The sequence below is a fragment of the Drosophila innubila genome (genome assembly GCF_004354385.1).
Source record: "Drosophila innubila isolate TH190305 chromosome 2L unlocalized genomic scaffold, UK_Dinn_1.0 4_B_2L, whole genome shotgun sequence".
NCBI classification, from domain to species: Eukaryota; Metazoa; Arthropoda; class Insecta; order Diptera; family Drosophilidae; genus Drosophila; species Drosophila innubila.
This window is the reverse complement of record NW_022995372.1, coordinates 16,651,271-16,671,367: the sequence shown is the minus strand read 5'-3', so window position 1 is coordinate 16,671,367 and position 20,097 is coordinate 16,651,271. Positions and strand designations below refer to the sequence as shown.

Sequence of the window (20,097 nt, the reverse complement as noted above, 5' to 3'; positions counted from 1 at the left end):
GATCTGATATTAATTACGTTATTTTCAATGACAAAAAAATCAAAAAAAGTTTTTGTGGGTCTTTAATTTATTATGTATTTTAGCTGCCAGGATAGTAAGGAAGGAATTCAAACGATAGTAAGGAAAGAAAATTAAGCATTTCATAAGGCGCAATTTTATTGTGTAATATGAAATTAAATGTAATTATTATGAATTATAGTACATGCAATCTTACAGATTATTGTTAAAAAATTCCAACGCTGTAAATAAAAAGGCAACTTTATACACACACAAACAAACATACACACCGTACATTAACATATGTAGTATATCGATAATTATATATACATACATATACATATATTTTTATATATATACAACTAAAGTGAAATTAAAAAGAAAAACTTTAAATTATAGTTAAATTTTTTCAAACGACAGCAACAACAAGCTTCAATCTTGCAATAAATAAATAATAATTAAAATCAACCAACAACATCAAGAACAACAACAAAAATGGAAACGAAAAATGCGCCTATACGATTTAAGGAGGTGAAGAAGAAGTATAGTTAATAATATTATATTTTGTTAAGCGTTATTGTAGTGCAAAATATAAGCAAAACGAACAGTAAAAAACAAATGAATTAAGTTTTAAGCTGGATATTCTAATATTACCAGTAACAAGAACAACAACAACAACAGCAACATCAACAATTGATAACAAAACGAAATTGTTCATTAACATAGTAAAACATATATTATTAATAAAAATTAAAAGTAAACAGACACAAGTATATCTATATATATATTTTGTACAAATATAATTAATGACAAACGAGTAAAATAAAAAAAATAAAAACAAAAACCGCAGCTGCAAAAACCAAGTACACTTATTAAAGTTTAAGCAACAAAACAAAAAAAAAACAACCAATTTAATATGCAATTACCGTAACAGTAGTTGATAAATCAAAATAAAAAACAAAAACCAAAACTATAAAATCTAAATAAATTGCAAACTCTTATTTGAATTGGGATACAAAGGGAGGATGCCCGAGCATGATAAGTTTTTTGTGGTAATTAACGTTAATTTTTATTATTGTCTGTTATATTATCCCACTGAATCGCAGCAAAATCGGACAAGTAGAACGGCAGTTCTGGCGAATCAATGCTTTCAAAGCAATACAAGTAATTTCTTTTAAGTATTTATATATATATATATATATATATATATATCTATTGAAGAAGTAACGGGTATCCTATTGTCGGGATCTCGACTATAGCCTTTTCGAATAGTTTAAAATAGCAACAACCCAACATTTTATTCCAAAATTTTAACATTTAAAATGTAATTTTCGTTTTTTTATTTCTACTTAAACATTTTAAGCTCAAATGAATAAAATAAAAAATATATAATGATAATAGAAATACAAAGTTAATAATTAAAAACTTATAACATTAAAAGTTGCGCGGCCTCTTAAGAAACAACGCTTTGCCACCTGGCACATATGTTGCCACCCGGTCCAAATGCTGCCACCCCGTTACATTATCCGATCTAGCAGCATGTACCATTTTGGGTCAAATGTCAAAATTGGTAACTAAAAATGCTCAACCTATTTTTTGATAATTGCCTGATTTTTAAGAAAAAAGTTATAACATTATTGAAGAGTTTGTGTTGGAATTTTCAGCATTTTTTAAATATGTTCTTTAGAGTCAAATTTTGTAATTTTTCTCCCCTTGGGCTGACAAACTTCAAACCTACATTAAAATGTATACCTTTATCTTATGTAATTTTGAATTTTAAATGTTCTTAAATATATTAATTTATTGCAAAGGTATTGCATTTTGAAATTTGCAATACCTTAAGTTTAAATTTATCAATTTATAGCTAAATTTCTAGTCAGAAACAGCTATTTTTTCCTCTAAAAAGTTGGACGCACTTATTCTATGCAACTCTACAAAAACAAAACTGCGCGGCAGAATTGAGTTCAATTTCGTGATAACTATTTTTTATTTATTTTTTCTTTGGTGAGTTTATTGACTAAAGTTAATTGTGTGTTGTGAAATAAATTAACGAGGGAGAGTTCGTTAGCAGAATAAAGGAATAATAATAAAATCAGTTGTATATTTTTATTTAGAATAACGGAACAACGGACATTTTTTGGTTGCACGTTTTTTTTTTTGTTGCGTTTAAAGAAAATGAACCGAGCACACGAAAAAGTAAATGTTGTTTTAACGAAAACGCAACGACGTAGAAATCAGCGAAAGAAGCAGAAAGAACGCATACTACAATTGACAATTGAAGTTGGCACCGAGTTGTCCAAAAACGCCTGTGTTGAGGACACAGAAGATGTGGTAAAAGCAGCAAAGAAGAGTGCAAAACGCAAGAAGCGCCGCAATCAACGAAAACGCGCCAAGGTTGCAAAGTCGCAAGATAAACTTGTGGAAACATCAACTATCAAGAGTGATTCATCGGATACAATAGATACTCTTAATTCCTTTTTTGACAATTCAAATATGTTCAATTGTAATAAATTACCAGTGATAGAAGAAAAGCATATGTGTCTTATCTACGCATACGAGGATACTCTTAACAAAGAGCCGCAACCTTGGGGCAGGCCTTGTCAAACTGTTGCCGTGAAACACAAAGAGTGCATTGAAATGCAATATCAGTCTGTGCAGTGGACAGCCGATATAAGCGACAAGATGCCGGCACAAAGTGGCGCATGGATGCAGCCTCCTGCTCCTTCGCCTGTTCATCAGCACCTGCATCAATACATCAGTCTGAAACATGAGAAGCACGAACATGCCTTTTATATGCACGACAACAACAACACCATCTACTACGAGCAACAGCAACAACAAGAGCAGCAATTTGAGCTTCAGTTTTTACAAAACTCATGGGATGAACCGAATTCACGCGCTCTGCAGGCGACATTTGAATTAAAGCAACAACAGCGTTATCAACAATCACAATGGTATAAGCAAGCGTAAGGTAAGTCTCTCTTTGCTCTCTTAAATGCCTCACTCTCTAGTCTGCAGACAGTTTTAGAAGCAGCTTTATATTGCTTGCTTACAGTTTGGTAAGCTCTGTAGTATTTTTGTGGACGTTATTTAACTGATATTTAAATTGTGAGTAAAATGCGTAAAAATACTACTAAATGGCAAATGAGTTGTTTGAAGAAACAAATTAATATTGTAATTAAGGGTTATGTTCGGTAATCCAAGTAACAGTTATTAATAACGTTGTATTTGCATAGTATATATGTAAACAGTGAGCCAAGTAATTCAACATTCACAAATTTGAATTTTATTAAAAAAAAAGATTAACTAAAAGGATCTCATTATTCCTATTTCTAAGAACAAATAAGTACATACAAATAATAAAATAAAAAACTAATACAGACTAAGAAATGGTTTTTATTATTATGCTGTGAAAACAATTACTTGACTAGATGTATGTACATATGTATGTAGTGTGTGCATTTCTATGTAAACACTTGCTGCTTTCGCTACATAGAACAATAACAGCAACAACAAAACAATGCATTTTGCCTGGAGGAAGAAGTATTCCGTGTATGTGGGTGTGTGTGTGTGTGTGTGTGTGTGTGTGTGTGTGAGTGGGCTTGTGTGCATAGGAGTAACTTCCTCCGCATAGAGTTCAATGGTCTTTTGACACAAATGATGTCAAGTTGAGCTTCTTGGCTGATGCATTCGGTCGGTCGGTCTGGGTGCTCGTTCGGCTTTCGGCTTATTTACCCTCCACTCGCTCGCTGGCTCGCTAGCGCCACGACGCCAGCGTTGTGTACTTGTGTGTGTGCGTTTGCAAATCCTTTGTGTCTGTGTATATGTACGTCGGTTTAACTGTTTGTTTGGGTGCCTTTTTGGCTGTTGGACCAACGATGCCTCGCTGCTGATATGCGGCCGGCATTCTCTCGCGTGCTCTCTCTCTCTCTCCCGCTCTCTCTATAAAATAGAGAACCTACCGCAATTCGTTTCGTGTTTGTCGTTGTCATCGTTGCATTTCCTTGTTTATGTTTTGTAGTCAAATGTAGGGTATTCGGCTAAGTGCTGGAGAGTGGGAGAGCAATCAATTGAGAGAGAGAGAGAGCTTGCAGCACCGTTAAATTAACGTCGCACTGTTGCAGCCTTTTTGCACTGCTGCTGGTGCTGCTGTACCTGCGCAATTGACGCTGCATACTTTTGTTATTGTTGTCGCTTCATCTTCCGATTTTACTCCATTTCTGGAACCAAATTTTGCTTCGCGTTCACTGTGGTGCAAACATTAGCAATAGCGTAAGTAATTTATAATTAACGTCGAATTAATTTTGAATAAACAATCATTTAATTTAGTTATTGTTATTAATGTTAATCATCTTTAACTGTCCAATTGTTCATGTCTGATAAAGAAAACTAAACATAAATTCTTCATCAAATTCAAAAAAAAAGAAACAGATAACAAAAGTAAAGCATTTAAAGTTATGAGGTTATGATTTAACGAAAAACGTGTGCAATGAACCACTGTAAATGGTAATGCAAAAAAAACTACGCAGTTTCGGTTCAGCGTTCGCCTCATTCGTTCTCCCAGCCGCACTCAACTGTACGACCCAATAGGAAGAGAGTAGCTGCAGCAGTAAACTGCGCTTTTGGCGTCGACGGCAACAGCGACAGCGACTGCGAAGTCAACGCTGTCGTCGTCCTGGCTGCATTTATCCTGGCGGCAGTTGAACACTTTAATCATTTAGTTCTTGCACTCTCCGGCAGCAAGTTGTGTTTTTTGATTATCGTCGTATCGTCGTCGTTTATAAATTGTTGTATATCGGTATAATACACACATCTAGCATACTCACATAATTACATACATACATATATATGCATACATATACGTTGTGTAAACATATGTATGTGTGCATCGTATATCGTGTAAATCGGTTCAAATCTAACATTTTGTGCGTGTATTTTAATACTCATTTGCATCGACTAAAATTTCCAGTTTTCTCAAAAAACCAATGCATACATTCCGAGCAAAATAAGTGAAGAATATTTTGCCAGCGCTCTCTCTGTTGCACTCTGGAAAATTAAATCTAAAGTAAGAAATGGCGATATTTGAAAAAAGTGTAATGGCGAATTGTTGCTGATTTACATACATAAATACACACATACATATGTAGCTGCAAACATACAAAGTGCCCACACCCATTGTCGATTTTTCGCAGTTACTTACATACATATGTATGTATACTAAAACATACACACTTGCCTGCATGCACACTAACGATAGTAAAAACTTGGCTCAATGGGCGGCCCAGCGTCGCAAAGCATTTCTCTACACTTCGCTGCCAAATGCCGCCTACACACACACACTCAAACACTCACATGCAGCTGAGTTTCTTGCAACGCCGCGGCGCGCCGGCTGCAGCCGTCATTTAACCTAAAAAACGCAGTCGGCGTCTCAACTTGCTGCTGACCACGCTCTCAAAGTCTACGAGCTTTCTCTTTAGCTCTCTGCATTGCATATCTTAAGGGGCGCTCAGATGTCAGCTGCTGCTGCTGCTGCTGCTGCTGCTGCTGCCGCTGCCCCTGCTGCAGTTACTCTCTTTCTCGCTCCCTCTCTTCATTTCTGCCGCACCCAAAAGCAACGTAGCATAGCCTATCGTCTATCCTTTTGTTGCTTCCTCCTTTCAGTCCATCAGACTTCGGCTGGATTTTGCCTTCTGTCTTTGGCCTTTGCCTGTGCTGTAAGGTGTGTCACTTTTTTGTTTTGTTCTTGCATTTTTGCATTCACTGTGATACTGTTGATACGCCTGCGTTTTACGGGAACTTTCCTGAATTCCTTGTCTTTCGTTAATTAACCGGAAACAAATAAAAACAATTTATGAATGGAAATTGCCGGTTTTTGTTACACTATTTGTGGGCATTAAAGAACAAAGGGCTCATAAGTAATTAATGGGTAGGGCTGTCATTTATTATTAGTCGCTTTTACTTTGATTATTAGATTTTAATATCAAGCGACATATTGCAGGGTTTTTAGTGTTGTCACATAGGATCAGTATAATATCTTTATTGAATGCAATATATTTGTAATTTATTGTTATTAAGCTATTTTAAAATTTGTTAAAATTAAAAAATAAGTGAAACCATGAATTTTTATTGTATTATTATGAGTCGATACTTTAAGATACTTATTTTATCATTTATTTTCAGATCAGGACTTTCAATATATTAAACATTTTTATATATTGAGTTAATAAAATATAAAAAGAAGCTATCCAAAGTATAATAATTAATTCAAAGTTAATTCTTTTTAGTAATACTGTCATACAGCGTGTTGTTTTGATAATCGATTTTAACAGCTGTTTATGCTTTTAATCTGGCGCTGATACATATATTTTAACAGCTGTCTTTGACAACAAGCGAGTTCTATTAGTTGCATATAATAACTAAATATTTCTTTCTGTTACTTTGCTATCATTTTAACATGCAATTGAATTGTTACGCTTTGCTTTCTTCGCTTCGCTCACACACACACTTGCACATAGCGATGCCATCATCCGCTTTTATTTACAAATGCGTGCATGTGTGTGTGTGTGCTGTGATCTATACAACCGCCCGCTCAGTACAGGCAGTGCTCTTTAATTACGCTCACTTGCGCACTCGGACTGAGAGCGCAGCACATTCAAATGTTGAAAGAGCGTTAACAAAATGCTCTCACTCTGCTGCTCCACAAATGTAGTCTAGCATTGCTAGCGTGCTCTCTCTCTCTCTCTCTGTCTCTCTCTCCCTGGCCCCATGACTGGGGACTGTGTGACACGGCGCCGCGTCGCTGCGTTCGATTGCTTCCACTCTTTGACGGCTGCGCCAGCAGCGACGCGGCGGCATAAAAATAATTTCCATGCCGCTCACTAAATCAGTTTATTTCTGTTCTGTTGAGTTGCAGGAACGTGTTCTTTTTCTACTTTCCGTTTGATTTTATTTCCTTATTATTATTGTTCTTATTATTATTATTCATTCTTATTGTTAAACATTGCGTTCGATTCTATTCAGTTCGGTTCGGTTTGGTTCGGTTCGATTTGCCTTTAGTTTTTGCCGTTTTTTGTTAACTTTCTGAAACACCAATTGATCTGCATAAGTTTTTGCTCAAATTGTTCGGTTTGTTTTCGATTATTACAAAAAAAAAATAACGATAAAAAAACTTGTACGCAATCCCAAACAAAAGTGTTTCGTAATCGCAACCCAAAATCAAAAACCAAAAACAACACGCAACAAGTTTTATTTACATTTCGCAGTTTTGTTTTCACTTTAAAAGGTAACATTTCTTTTGTATATATGCATTTTTCTTGTAAATTTATATAATTTTCAACGATTTTAATATTTTGTTTCGATGTTTTCGTTTTTGGTGTCGCCACTTAACCTCAAAAAATGAGTCGCAGCAGCGACGTCGCGACGTTCCGTAGCTCGTTTTGTTATTTTAAAAATATTTCGAAAATATAACTCTTGCGACTTTTGCCGGCTCTCACAGATGCTTCTCCAACCCCCACTCTGTCCCATCCCCCAACCGACAGTTGTTTGTTTATTTTTAAAATATTAGTTTTTCGCACGATTTGCGGTGCGATTTAACTTGCGCCTGCAAAATTCCCAGCCAAATTAATAGAAAACATTTGGCCAAAATACAGAAAAACAAAATACAAAATACAAAAGGTGAAATGTAAATCTGTTCTTGCTTAAACATTGAAGAATCCTATGGAAGAGCAGTTTGCTAGGTTAAGGCTAAATCTAAATCTATTTACCTATATAAAACTATAAATATCTTTGCACTCTTATATTTAGCTATTATCGCCTGCACTTTTATTGAAAATATGAAACTTTTGATTTTCTGTTTTGGATTTCAAAACCCATAAAAAGAGTTCTGAGCGCGATTTCTATAATTTTGTTCTTTTAAAATTTCTCTTTGCCATCATTTCATTTCAGAGGTGCCACAGTGAGCAAAACCAACCGAAAATCTCCCCAAGCTCAACAAATTCTTGGGAGATTTTCGGTTGGTTTCTTTTTATGTAGCACCCCTGTTTAAAAAGAAAAGTTTAGTGAGAAAGATTTTTGTAACTTTTTTAGAAATATATCAAAATCATGATTAAATTGTATATAAAAAAAGTTCCTGATTCTAAAAGTATCTCACAGATAACAATAGTATCTTAGTAAACCTATTTTCATTGCATTATAAGACAGTGTATCTCTCAGTTGAGCACTATAATATATAGCTTGATAATAATCAAGCTGAGGCAAATTTACATATTCAATCGATATGATTCGTGTACTATTATCCTACGGCATTAGTTGTTTACTAACTATTTTATCATTGTCACTTCAAAGATAAATTTAATTTATGTCTTTCTTAGCAATTACTAATTTTCTAAATTATATTTTGAATAGTATTTTTGGATAAATACTAAATTCTCCGAGTTACAACGTTGTTACAATTTTAATATTGTTGTTCAATTCCGAATGTGCTATAGCTTTACTTCCTTCTCTCCAGGTCCCTCTCCCCTTGCAATTAGCCAACTCGTCATTTTAATTACATCGATTTTTCGATACACTTTTGAGTCTATTTGTCGAGCAACCCGCAACTGAAATGGAATTGTGCCACAACAAGGGCCAAAACATTTCTACGGCTTCATTAAAATTGTTGGCCATGTTTGCCATTTGGCCGATTGTCGATTGTTACCTGTCACTTGTACTACCTGCATATCATTTAAATTAAATTAAAATAATTGATTTTTATCGTACTTTATTGTACGTTTCTTTTTGCAGTTACACTTTCGGACATACAAAGACAATATTACGTAAACGCAGTGAATTCTCACTGTACTTAGGCGCACTTTGCCCGCGCTTATAACTAGGCTATAGTCAACTATTCAAGTCGAAACAATTTCTGTTTTTCTTTCACCTCTTGTGCATCGTGCGTGCGTCTTAAGGTAAGCTACAAATATTTGCAATTATCGTTTTATTCATTATCATACTAATCGACTTCCCATTCCTTGCAGATTTTTGAAACGCGAAACAGCAGTATTATTTAAAAGAGAATTCACTAAGATATCCAATTAGTGAATACTTCAAGTCTATTTATCGTTTTCAAATAAGAAAGCAGTAAAGTTTGTCATATCTAAACTTAATTTTAATATTTTCTCAAGTAAACTTAAGTTTAAAATATGTAATTTTAAGCGCATAAGATATGTCTTTAGTGATATTTATACTTTATACTCATAAGGGGTAAAACTTGATAATATAGTTATACTATACATGCATAATAGGAAGTAGAAGTCAGCTTTATCAGTTTTTAAAATTATTTTTCAATTTAAAAACTAAATTAAATGAAAGAACATTTAAATGCATCTAAAATGCATTTCGTTTTCTATGTTATAAAAAAGAACAGTAATTTCAAGAACAAAATTTGATAATTCTATATGTTCTAGAAATAAGTTTTTTAATTTGGCGAAGTTAAAGTTAAAGTGTGCAGATTGTACATATTAAAATTATAGGGTATCTCGTAGTAATGCACTCCAACTGTAGCATTCTTGCTTCCTTAACGTTTAATTGGATTTGTCTCCTCCTTAATAAAAATCTGTTTAAAAAGATCATTTGTTTAGCTATACAGTTTACTAAATAATTTGGATAAGCATTCATAATGATTTGAATACCTACTGTGAGTGTAATTGAATCAAGTAATGCAAGTTAAAGTTAAACTTTTTCCTCCTCTCAGTCATAATTTTAATTCCTAATGTAAAAAAAAACATATTTCCACATATTATTTTATATTTAAGATATTTCTTATATATACTTAAGACTAAAAAATGTAATTGTAAGTCTAAAAATAATTTGGGTTAGTCAGCTGAGAATAACATACGTATAAGAATGATTCATTTTATTCACTAATTAAAATTGTTTGCCACATATCACAGCAGCAGCGACATCGTCAACAATATGGTTGAGGGTCAGACAGCGGTGCAACAGCAGCCATCGGGAGCTGGCATTGTTAGTGGTGGCACAGGCACGGGTAGTAGCACGGCTGGAGCTAGTGGTGCCACCACTGTTGGTAATGTGGTTAACAGTCAGGCTCAACAAAATGGCGGCTCCAGCTCAACGTCGACTGCGGCAGCATCTGTTTCTGCTGTCGGTACTGGCAATCAAACTGCGGGCAACAATGCCACAGCAAACAGCAACAACAACAACAGCAACACCACCAACACTGCAGCCACAAATAATAATAACAACAACAACAACAATAATAATAATAGCAGCAACAACAATAATAATAACAACAATACTACTAATAATAACAACAATAATAATAATAATAACAATAATAATAACAACAACAACAACGAACCAGATCCAAAAACTAATTTGATTGTGAATTATTTGCCACAAACGATGTCGCAAGATGAGATTCGTTCATTGTTCGTTAGTTTTGGTGAGGTGGAGAGCTGCAAGTTGATACGCGATAAGGTCACAGGTGAGCTGACAATTGCAAATCGTTTTTCGATTAACATTTACTTAACTGTTCTTAATTTTCAAAGGTCAAAGTCTGGGCTACGGCTTTGTCAACTATGTGAAGCAAGAGGATGCAGAGAAGGCCATCAATGCATTGAATGGTCTTCGTTTGCAAAACAAAACCATAAAGGTAATAACTCTTTTAAAATTATCTATAAAATGTGACAATGTTAATCATTCTCTGCATTCATTCATCGTTCATCAGGTCTCCATTGCGCGTCCCAGCTCGGAGAGCATTAAGGGAGCCAATCTATATGTATCGGGTCTTCCAAAGAATATGACACAGTCCGATTTGGAATCATTGTTCAGTCCATACGGCAAGATCATAACTTCGCGCATACTTTGTGATAATATCACTGGTGAGTTGACAACTTTATGAGTAAATTTTTGTTGGTCAACAGATCAGTTTATTTCAGTCAGAAATTCTTTCTCGTCTTAAGGATATTACATTCTCTTTACTTTCAATCACCATTAAGTATCTTTACATAGTTTATTTGATGTACGCAAATCATATCAAAGTTTTTTCATAGACAAGGCCAACTGAAAAGAAATCAATTTTACTTGAAAAACCATTTTGAAATTTAAAATGATAGTAATAAATATAGTTTCGTAGCTAGGACAATTCGATACTGATTTTTGACTATATTTATTTTTGATTTATTTAATAATGCAACATTTCTTTTACAATTATACTTTTTCATGTTAACAAAAATGATTTAAAAAAATCAATACAATAAGATGAACATGCGGCTGGTAGGTTTCACCTTTTTTTATTTAAATCGCAATGTGAAAAGTTCTTATTTTCTATTTGTCATTAACACTATGCGTGTTATGAATTTAATTCCTTATTATACCCGTTACTTAAAAAATAAGTAAAAGGGTATATTGTGCTCGTTGGAATGTATGTAACAGGAAGAAGGAGGCATCTCCGTCCCCATAAACTATATATATTCTTGATCAGCATCAACAGCCGAGTCGACATAGCCATGTCCGTCTGTGTGAGCGCTTAGATCTCAGAGACTAAGAGATAGACATACCAAATATGGCACACAGATTTCTATAGGCCCCACGCAGATTGGATTGTTTCAAACTTAAGCCAATATCGCTAAAAACCACCACACCTTCAGTTTTTAAGATAACACAGTTTTCATGGTAAATAATGTATCTATTCATATTATCTATAATCTCACTTAACCGCAGCAAGATCGGGCAAGTAGAACGGGAATAATAGCTAACCAAAGTTATTAATAAAGTTATTACTTCAATGCAATCAACTAAAAGTATGCAGTAGTTTTTATTAGGTAGTAAAGTACTTTTATATATATTATATTAAAATAAGTAACGGGTATCCTATGGTCGGGATCTCGACTATAGCCTCTTTCCGACTTTCTTTTATTTATTTTTATATGATTTGGTATTAATGTATTTTTATTTTTTATGTTCTTTATCTTCATCGTGAAAATTTAAAGAAGCACGCGCTGAGTCCAACAATAGTATGTATTAGTAACATTTTATTTATATTTTATATTTTTCAATAATTACACTTACGCATAATCGGATATTATATGTTATTTTGTTGTATTTAATCTGAATAATTCTGCCAATTCCATTCTTCGCCGTCTCGTAGGTCTCTCCAAGGGCGTTGGCTTTATACGCTTCGATCAGCGATTTGAGGCTGATCGCGCTATCAAGGAGCTAAACGGCACCACACCGAAGAATTCCACCGAACCGATAACCGTTAAGTTTGCCAACAATCCGAGCAGCAACAAGAACAGCATGCAACCCCTCGCCGCCTACATTGCACCGCAAAATACACGCGGCGGACGCGCTTTTCCAGCCAACGCCGCTGCCGGTGCCGCTGCAGCCGCTGCTGCCGCCGCCATTCATCCCAACGCGGGCCGTTACAGGTCAGCAGAGCAAGTAATAAAGATGCTTAGAAAATTTTAAGAAGAAGAGAGAACAACTCAATTAGGGACTGTGGATTGGGAGTGAATCTAACACTGTGTTCCTTTATAATAGACATTTCCATTAGAATAGCTAAAAAATTTTTTTAATTTTCTCTTTTAACTTTTTGATTCATTTTGACGCTCACTTTTTAGTTGTTTCTTTAAGAAACAGGCGCTTCTGTATTCAATTTAAAAGCTTGTTTTACTCATTCCTTTATTCTCGCTTCTCAATCTTTATTTCTCACCGTAACTCCATTTTTAAAAAAGAAAGGTATTAAAAGAAATATCAGACTTATCATAATACGGTCATAGACTTAGTTTCCTGCTGTAGAATAAGTCTACATTTATTTTCTTTTGCCCTTAGCTCTGTGATCTCACGCTATTCGCCGCTGACCAGTGATCTAATTACCAATGGCATGATTCAAGGCAATACCATTACTAGCTCTGGCTGGTGCATTTTTGTCTATAATTTGGCACCCGAAACTGAGGAGAATGTTCTATGGCAGCTGTTTGGGCCATTTGGAGCCGTGCAGTCCGTTAAGGTGAATGATGATTCAATTAAAAAAATAATTGATTTGTAATTGAATTTAATTCAATATATTTGCAGGTAATACGGGACTTGCAGAGCAATAAATGCAAGGGCTTTGGTTTTGTGACCATGACGAACTATGAGGAGGCCGTATTGGCCATTCAATCCCTCAATGGCTACACGCTGGGCAATCGTGTACTTCAAGTCAGCTTTAAGACCAACAAAAATAAGCAAACGTAATTATTAACCAAGTTGGCTGCTGTTGTCAATGCCAATGCGGCGGCAGCGGCGCTGGCTGCCAATAGTTTGGTGCTCAATCATAACAACAACATCAACAAAAACACTAATCACAACAACAAGAACATTTGCAACAGCATCAACAATAATAGCAACATTAATGTTGCCTTTCAGTTTGGCAAATATGTAAATCATAACAACAGACAGCACAACAATAACACAAACAAGCAGAAACAACAACAGCAACAGCAGCTTGCAACATCCAGCAACAAGCAGGCGCTGTCACATTTAGGTGCCACAAAGGGAACTGCAACAGCAACAGCAGCAACAAACAATCGTCAAAACAAAACCCCTTTTACCGTAAATAGTTGCAACAACAAGGCAACAACAAGCAGTAACAGCAGCAACAACCACAACACCAACACCAACAACACCTCGTCCAACGCCACGCTCCATGTCGATGCCTCCTCATCCAGCACCATTTTAAAAACTTCCACGAAATTCATTTACAACAAGCCACAAAATCATTTCGAGCTGTTGCAGCAGCAGCTCCAACTGCAGCAGGAATTTGCCCAGTTTCTCACTAATGTAGCCAACAGCGCAGCCAACAGCAGCGGCAGCAGCAATAACAACAGCAACAATAGTGTTGGTGGCAGCGGCAACTCGGCAAGCGGCTCAAATGGTCACCGGCATGCTGCAAGTTTGGGAAACAACAACACGTCGACGACAACAACAACAGTCGCTGGCAACAAAAGCAGCAACAATTATCAATCCTCATTTATGCCATCTTGGTCAAATTGGTTCTTGTAAGGAGAAGTTGACCTCCTTTTACATATATTTATGATTTAAGTTGATTTTCATAACCACTTTTTTTTTGAAATTTCTAAGCTAAGACAAAAGTTAAATTTAAATATGTTTATTTTTTTTAGTTTTTTTAAATTGTTTAAATCGAATTTTGTTTTATAATATTGTTTAGTTTCATATGGAGTTCAACTGCTATTATTTGATTTAATACTTAGTTCTTGATTTTATTTCTGTGCTAAGAGCAAAGTCTAGTCGCCTCACAGCTACCAAAAAAAAAGTGAAAAAATGTAAGGTTAAGTTTTTGTTTGAAGAAAGCAACATACTCTAAAAATAGTTAAATATATTTTGGATAAGGTCAAAAACCGCCAGAAAAATACTTGAAAACAAGAATACTTAAGCCTATTTGATAACTGTATAAACAAATACGTAGATAAACAAAGAAGTAAAACAGAAACTGAACTGAAACAAACAAATGGAAAAACAACGACAGATGTTCGCGATATGTTTAAACTACCATTAAATGTATAACTTTTGCTTAAAATAAAGATAGTATGCATTATAATATACGCAAAACACATCTTGTATTCAATTATTAACCTTAACATCATTTAATAATTTCTTAAACTCTGTTGAAAACTTTCCAAATTATGAATTCCCGAAGAGCAACAAAAATAATGTGCAAAAAACAAAAGAAATGGCAACAACATACACAAAATTTAAAAGAAATCGAAAAAGGTAAATAATAATATTGAGAATTTTTCGAATACAACGAATAAATGTTTAAGAAAAATCTAAAGAACAAGAAATAATATCAGAGAAAAGCGATAAAATATAATTTTATTAACAAGTCAAAAATATTATAAAAACAAACTAAAGAAATCCACTAAATTACAATTTTAAAACAAAACAAAGTTAATAAATAAAGATAAAAAAATGCAAGCACGCCATTTCTAATGTTTATTAAATTCGAGGATAACTTTATAACAAAAATTCCCTCCCTAGACAAAGAAGTTAAACAAAGGAAAACTAATGTAATATTAATGGACAAAACGCGTTTCAGCAAAACGAATTTGTTTAAATGAACCCAAACAGCAATAATAAAGGAACGAACAATTAATTGAAAGCAATTTGCCAAATTACATATAAATAAATGAATCACGAAAAATTCTTGAAAAATGTATGCGAAAAAATGTTGAAAGAATTAAGAAAAACTTTAACCAAATGATACATAAATGCATTTAACTAAAGAACCGGGCAAAGGCAACAACAAAAAGGTTGGTAAAGTGAAAAAAACTGATGAAAACATGGTGCTTGAGAGATTTCCTTGCAAAACTAGCTCAATCAACTAGTCCTGAAATCATAATATAAAGAGTCTTGTTATTATACATATTTAAACCAAACTGTACTCTTCATTTTATAGTGAGTTTGGAAATTTAGTAGCATTGTTCATATTAATATTGTTCAGTTTTCAATTTCGTCAAGAGAGGAATTTCATTACAAAATAATTCGTAATGTTTAAAAACACATTTTACTATGCTAAATACGAGTACGCATATATCTATATAAAAGTCTATAACTATTTATGAAAACAAAAAAAAAATATATTATATATGATTAACAATATATTGATGTTGTGTATTAAAAATTTTAAATGTAAAACATAACAGAAAAACAAAATATTTAAGAAAAAACAAACGAAAAAGAATGCATATTAACTCATGGCATACACCACAAACAAAACACTTTCATGTATACGTCAAATAAATTTATTGCATCTATTTAGAAGTAATTAAACAAAACAGAAAAAAACAAAAACAATTATTACATGAATGTGTATGGACGATTTCGATTTTTAAGTGTGTAGTGCATAGGCTCTAGCTTCACTAACATTTGTAGAGCTAAAATGGCTTGTTTCCACTTTCGCATTAACATTCTGAGATTACGAATTCAGCTATTCGAAACAATTGAATCAATCGAAACACTCAAATAGCCATTTTCATGTGCAAATGCTTGACTGAAATTACAAGAAAAAAAAAAACAAGAAATTTGTTGCTTTTATGCGATTTATAAGAACAAACCATGAACCTTCCATTAATCTCAAAAATGTGTAAGCAAAAAAAACTACAAGAATAAAACACCAAAAAGGAAAAACGTTTTTTTACAAATGAAAGCACTCACATTTTTTTGTGCAAGTGCGATTTGAATAACGAAAAGGGAATCCGAAATCCAAATTACGGAATGAGGAGTGCGTAATGCAACTATGTAATCATAGGATAAAAGCAACAACAACAAAAAGCAATCGATTATATATACATTTTTTAAGGAAAAAATGTTTTATATAAATAAATACAAAAAAAAATAAGAGTAAAAAAACCAAGAAAGTATTTTAAAAATTTAAACATATACATGAGTACTATATATACAATATATTATATTATATATACATATTTAATATACTTAAAGGTATTGGTAACGAACAAAACACCGCACAATAATATACAAAAAAAAAATAAAAAAAAAACGAACTAAAAAATAATCAAGAATACGTAATAACAAAGCGCATAGGATCTGAAAAATAAAAGTAAAACTAAAGCAAAAAGACTAAAACAAAATGTAAACAACTAAAAAAAGAAAGCAAATTTATAATTTTTACATGAAAAACGCAATAATGTTAACATTTAAAGAAAAAGAAGAAGACAAAGACAAAGACGAAGACGATGAAAACAAAACGCATATCTTTAAAATGAAAAAAAAATATATAAACAAAACAAAAAACCGAATAGAGCAAAATGATATAACAAAGATACGAAAAGTTACCACAAGTTTTAACTAAGAAAAAAGTAAACAAAACGCGAAACAGACGTTTAAATATGGTACACTTTTATACTTTTACACCAAAATATATATGAGGATAGTACATACACATATACTACGTATAAAGTATCAAGTATAAAGTTCTGGCGATCTCGAAGTCGTCAAGTTTTGTTCGTCGTTTCGAGGCACATTCGCGTTTTAAACCAAAAAGGTTGTGCAATGCCTGCAGGCGATTCCGGAATCGGAACCGCATTCGGAACTGTTTTCGGCCCCTGCAGTGCTCTCTATCTCTCTCTTTAAATGTCTCTTATACATACATACATACAAACAAAGACACCGCTCTCTTTAACTCACCACTAACTCACTTTAATTAATGTTGAATAGCCAAAGAATAAGTGAAAAAGAAGAATGCAGAAAAGAAACCCATTCAAATAAGATTATTGAGTGCTTGTAGGCAAATAGCTTAATAAAATGAACAGACACAAGTTGTTAATTGAATGCAAGTTAATTAGAATATATTCACGAATGTGTAACAAATTATTTTCGTAACATTCATATATGTAATCGATCTTATCGAAAAAATACTCGTATCCGTAATATTTTAAATTGTTTATCTTTGTATTTTAACCATCATAATATGAGTATCTAATGATTGACGTCTTGAATTAAACACAACAATAATAATCGCAATTTTATAAATTAAACTTATAGTCCTTTTCTGTTACTCGTTTTAAGTGATTTAAAAAAAATTCTGGTTCTTACAATTATTACAAAATACCCTAACTTTATTCTCCTTATACACAACAAATTTGGCATGTGTTTAAAAACTAAAAGAAATTAACCAAAATATATCTATCCAAAAAATTTCGTAGTGCATGTCACCAGTAATCTTAAGATCGAAAAATGCTCTTTCTATATGTTTGCATTAAATGTTAAAGCAAAGCAAATAAAAAATAAACTAATGAATATATATTAATTAATTATGTATAAACCAATCTTAGTCGAAAACAACTTAGTCAAAGGTATTAATTTTAAGCACTCTAGTTGAATGCGACACGTATTGCATAAACATTAACTTGAACGAATGAAAAAAGAGAGAAAGAATCTAATGATTCAGTTGGAGTTAATTAAAGAATCGAATTGATGTGAAACACTAAACTTGAGTGACATGTGTTCTTTCAAGCTCAAGCTCAACATGAACAGCATAATTTAATGAAGCGTATTTAATTCAACATACGAAATGACAAGAATTCAACTTATTTCTATTATCGTCTATTGTTTAGCTTACATATAGTGCTCGAGGCAGATACTGATACCTAAAATGTTGATGTAAAAACAAAAAAAAAAAGATCAAAAAAAAGGAAACAACTATAAAACATTTTTTTCTCGTCGTTATAAACATAGTCAAAATATTGGTGGACCGTATCGTATTGTAGTAGCAAATATTTAACTTAATCATCTCAGAAATGAGAAAACAGTTATTCCAATTTGATTAAAATTGCATATTTATCTATTGAATTACAGTCGAATTCTCTCATATAAGGCGTTATAATGATACACAAAAAAAACTCACTAACACACACACAAACACCTTAAAAAGAATTTTCTTCGAATTTTCATTCAATTAACTTAAACGTAAAACCAATACTAAAACAAAAAAAAAACAAAAATGACGCAAATTTATATAGCATATCTGTGCAAGATTTATTAAGAATCAATTAAACTTCATTATGGATTACAACAGCAAAACACACACACACACACGATCACTCAAATGAAGGTAACAACAACAATTTATTCAATAAAGCTATGAAATGATGTGTTTAAATTGTGTTTTGAAATTTTTGTGGTTAATCAAATATGCAAGTAAGTATTGGAAAAAACTGTCAAAATTTTGAAAGCATGTACAATGTTCTTGGGGCTTATAGATGTCATAGAAGCTTTAAATTTGGTCGCTGTAGCTCTTACAGTTTCTGGCATCTAGTTATTTATACAGACAGACTCTAGCATAGCGTACACATTACATTCCTGAAAGCAAGCAGTCTATACTTTCAAAGGAAAAAACAAATTAAATGATTTGTCGAAATTCAAAATTTATTATTTTTACTTTACAATTTATTAAAAATTAATACAACAAATTTTAATCAGTTTGTCAATTGTATAAAACAAACTAAAGTTTAATAATTTTGTAGAAATTCGAAATTAATTTGTGACAGTCAATTTAAAAGACTTTATAAATATGTTCGAAAAAATGAAATCTCTGACGGTTTTTTTTAAAAAGCAAGTTCCTTTTAAATCTCTACAGATTTATGGAACATGGCTGATATACTTTATAGATCTTGTCACGCCTCCTTCTGGCTGTTACATAATTTTGTACAAATCACAAATAAAAAAAATTATACTTGGATATAATGAAAGAACTGAAATGCAAGTTTGCAACGTTGCTCGCTGTGTCGTTGCATAAATAGTACCATTAAATTGGCTAGGCAAACTAAAAATCTTCAACTGTCCAGTCCACTTTTTCCACCCCCTACTCTTCTCCTCTTTGCTTCTGCTTGCCTGATGGTTTTGCGGATAGTGCATTAAGCATTGCATGCTTTCAGGCGGAGATATAAATTGCCAACTGGGCAAGCAGAGTGTCGCCAGGGCGTGTGCTGTGCTACATCTTACATAAGTTGCACAGACACGCGTTACGGTTTGTGTGTGTGTGTCTGTATATCTGCAGGGGCGTAGGCAGGGGATCAACTTTATATAATGTCCTCGAAATTAGCAAAAGCTAGATTCTATGATATGGAACCTTACACTTTTTCTTAGTTTAAACTAATTAAGAGTGAAAACGATTTATGCAATGGTCACAATATAAGTAGTCGAGTTGAATCAACCGTAACATACCCTGTGCTACCAAAGGACGACTACAACCGAACACCGTCACAAGGGAGTAAAGGAGTTTTCCTTTCAGGCAAACTTAGAATTTAGTATAAATTAATTGAAATCGTATATTCAAAATCGCAGCTCCTAAGACTTTTAAAATTTTTGTTATTAAATAATAAATGAATAAGTCGAGTATCAAAAAAAGTATGAATTTCAAAGATCTCATCTTAGATGAGATTTCGAAGAAACCATATAGGCGGTAGTGGCGCAATGACCCCCAATGCCCCCTGCCTACGCCCTTGGGCTAGTCCCTTATATAAATGTGTGTGTGGGCAGTTCAAATGGCCGGAGCCGCAAAGTATGCAATGCAATATGAGA

The 20,097-nt window shown here is 33.2% G+C and overlaps 1 protein-coding gene across 1 annotated transcript; it reads left to right on the top strand.

Moving 5' to 3' along the window:
• Positions 1-6,888: 6,888 nt before the first annotated feature.
• LOC117794522 (hybrid signal transduction histidine kinase A) lies at positions 6,889-14,607 on the top strand. The gene is given in 9 exon segments (XM_034635160.1): positions 6,889-7,279; positions 8,779-8,942; positions 9,012-9,114; positions 9,930-10,480; positions 10,545-10,648; positions 10,724-10,877; positions 12,146-12,425; positions 12,829-13,006; positions 13,072-14,607. Coding segments are annotated over 6 exon segments (2,217 nt in total). The 5' UTR covers positions 6,889-7,279; positions 8,779-8,942; positions 9,012-9,114; positions 9,930-9,948; the 3' UTR covers positions 14,041-14,607.
• The last annotated feature ends 5,490 nt before the right edge of the window (positions 14,608-20,097 follow it).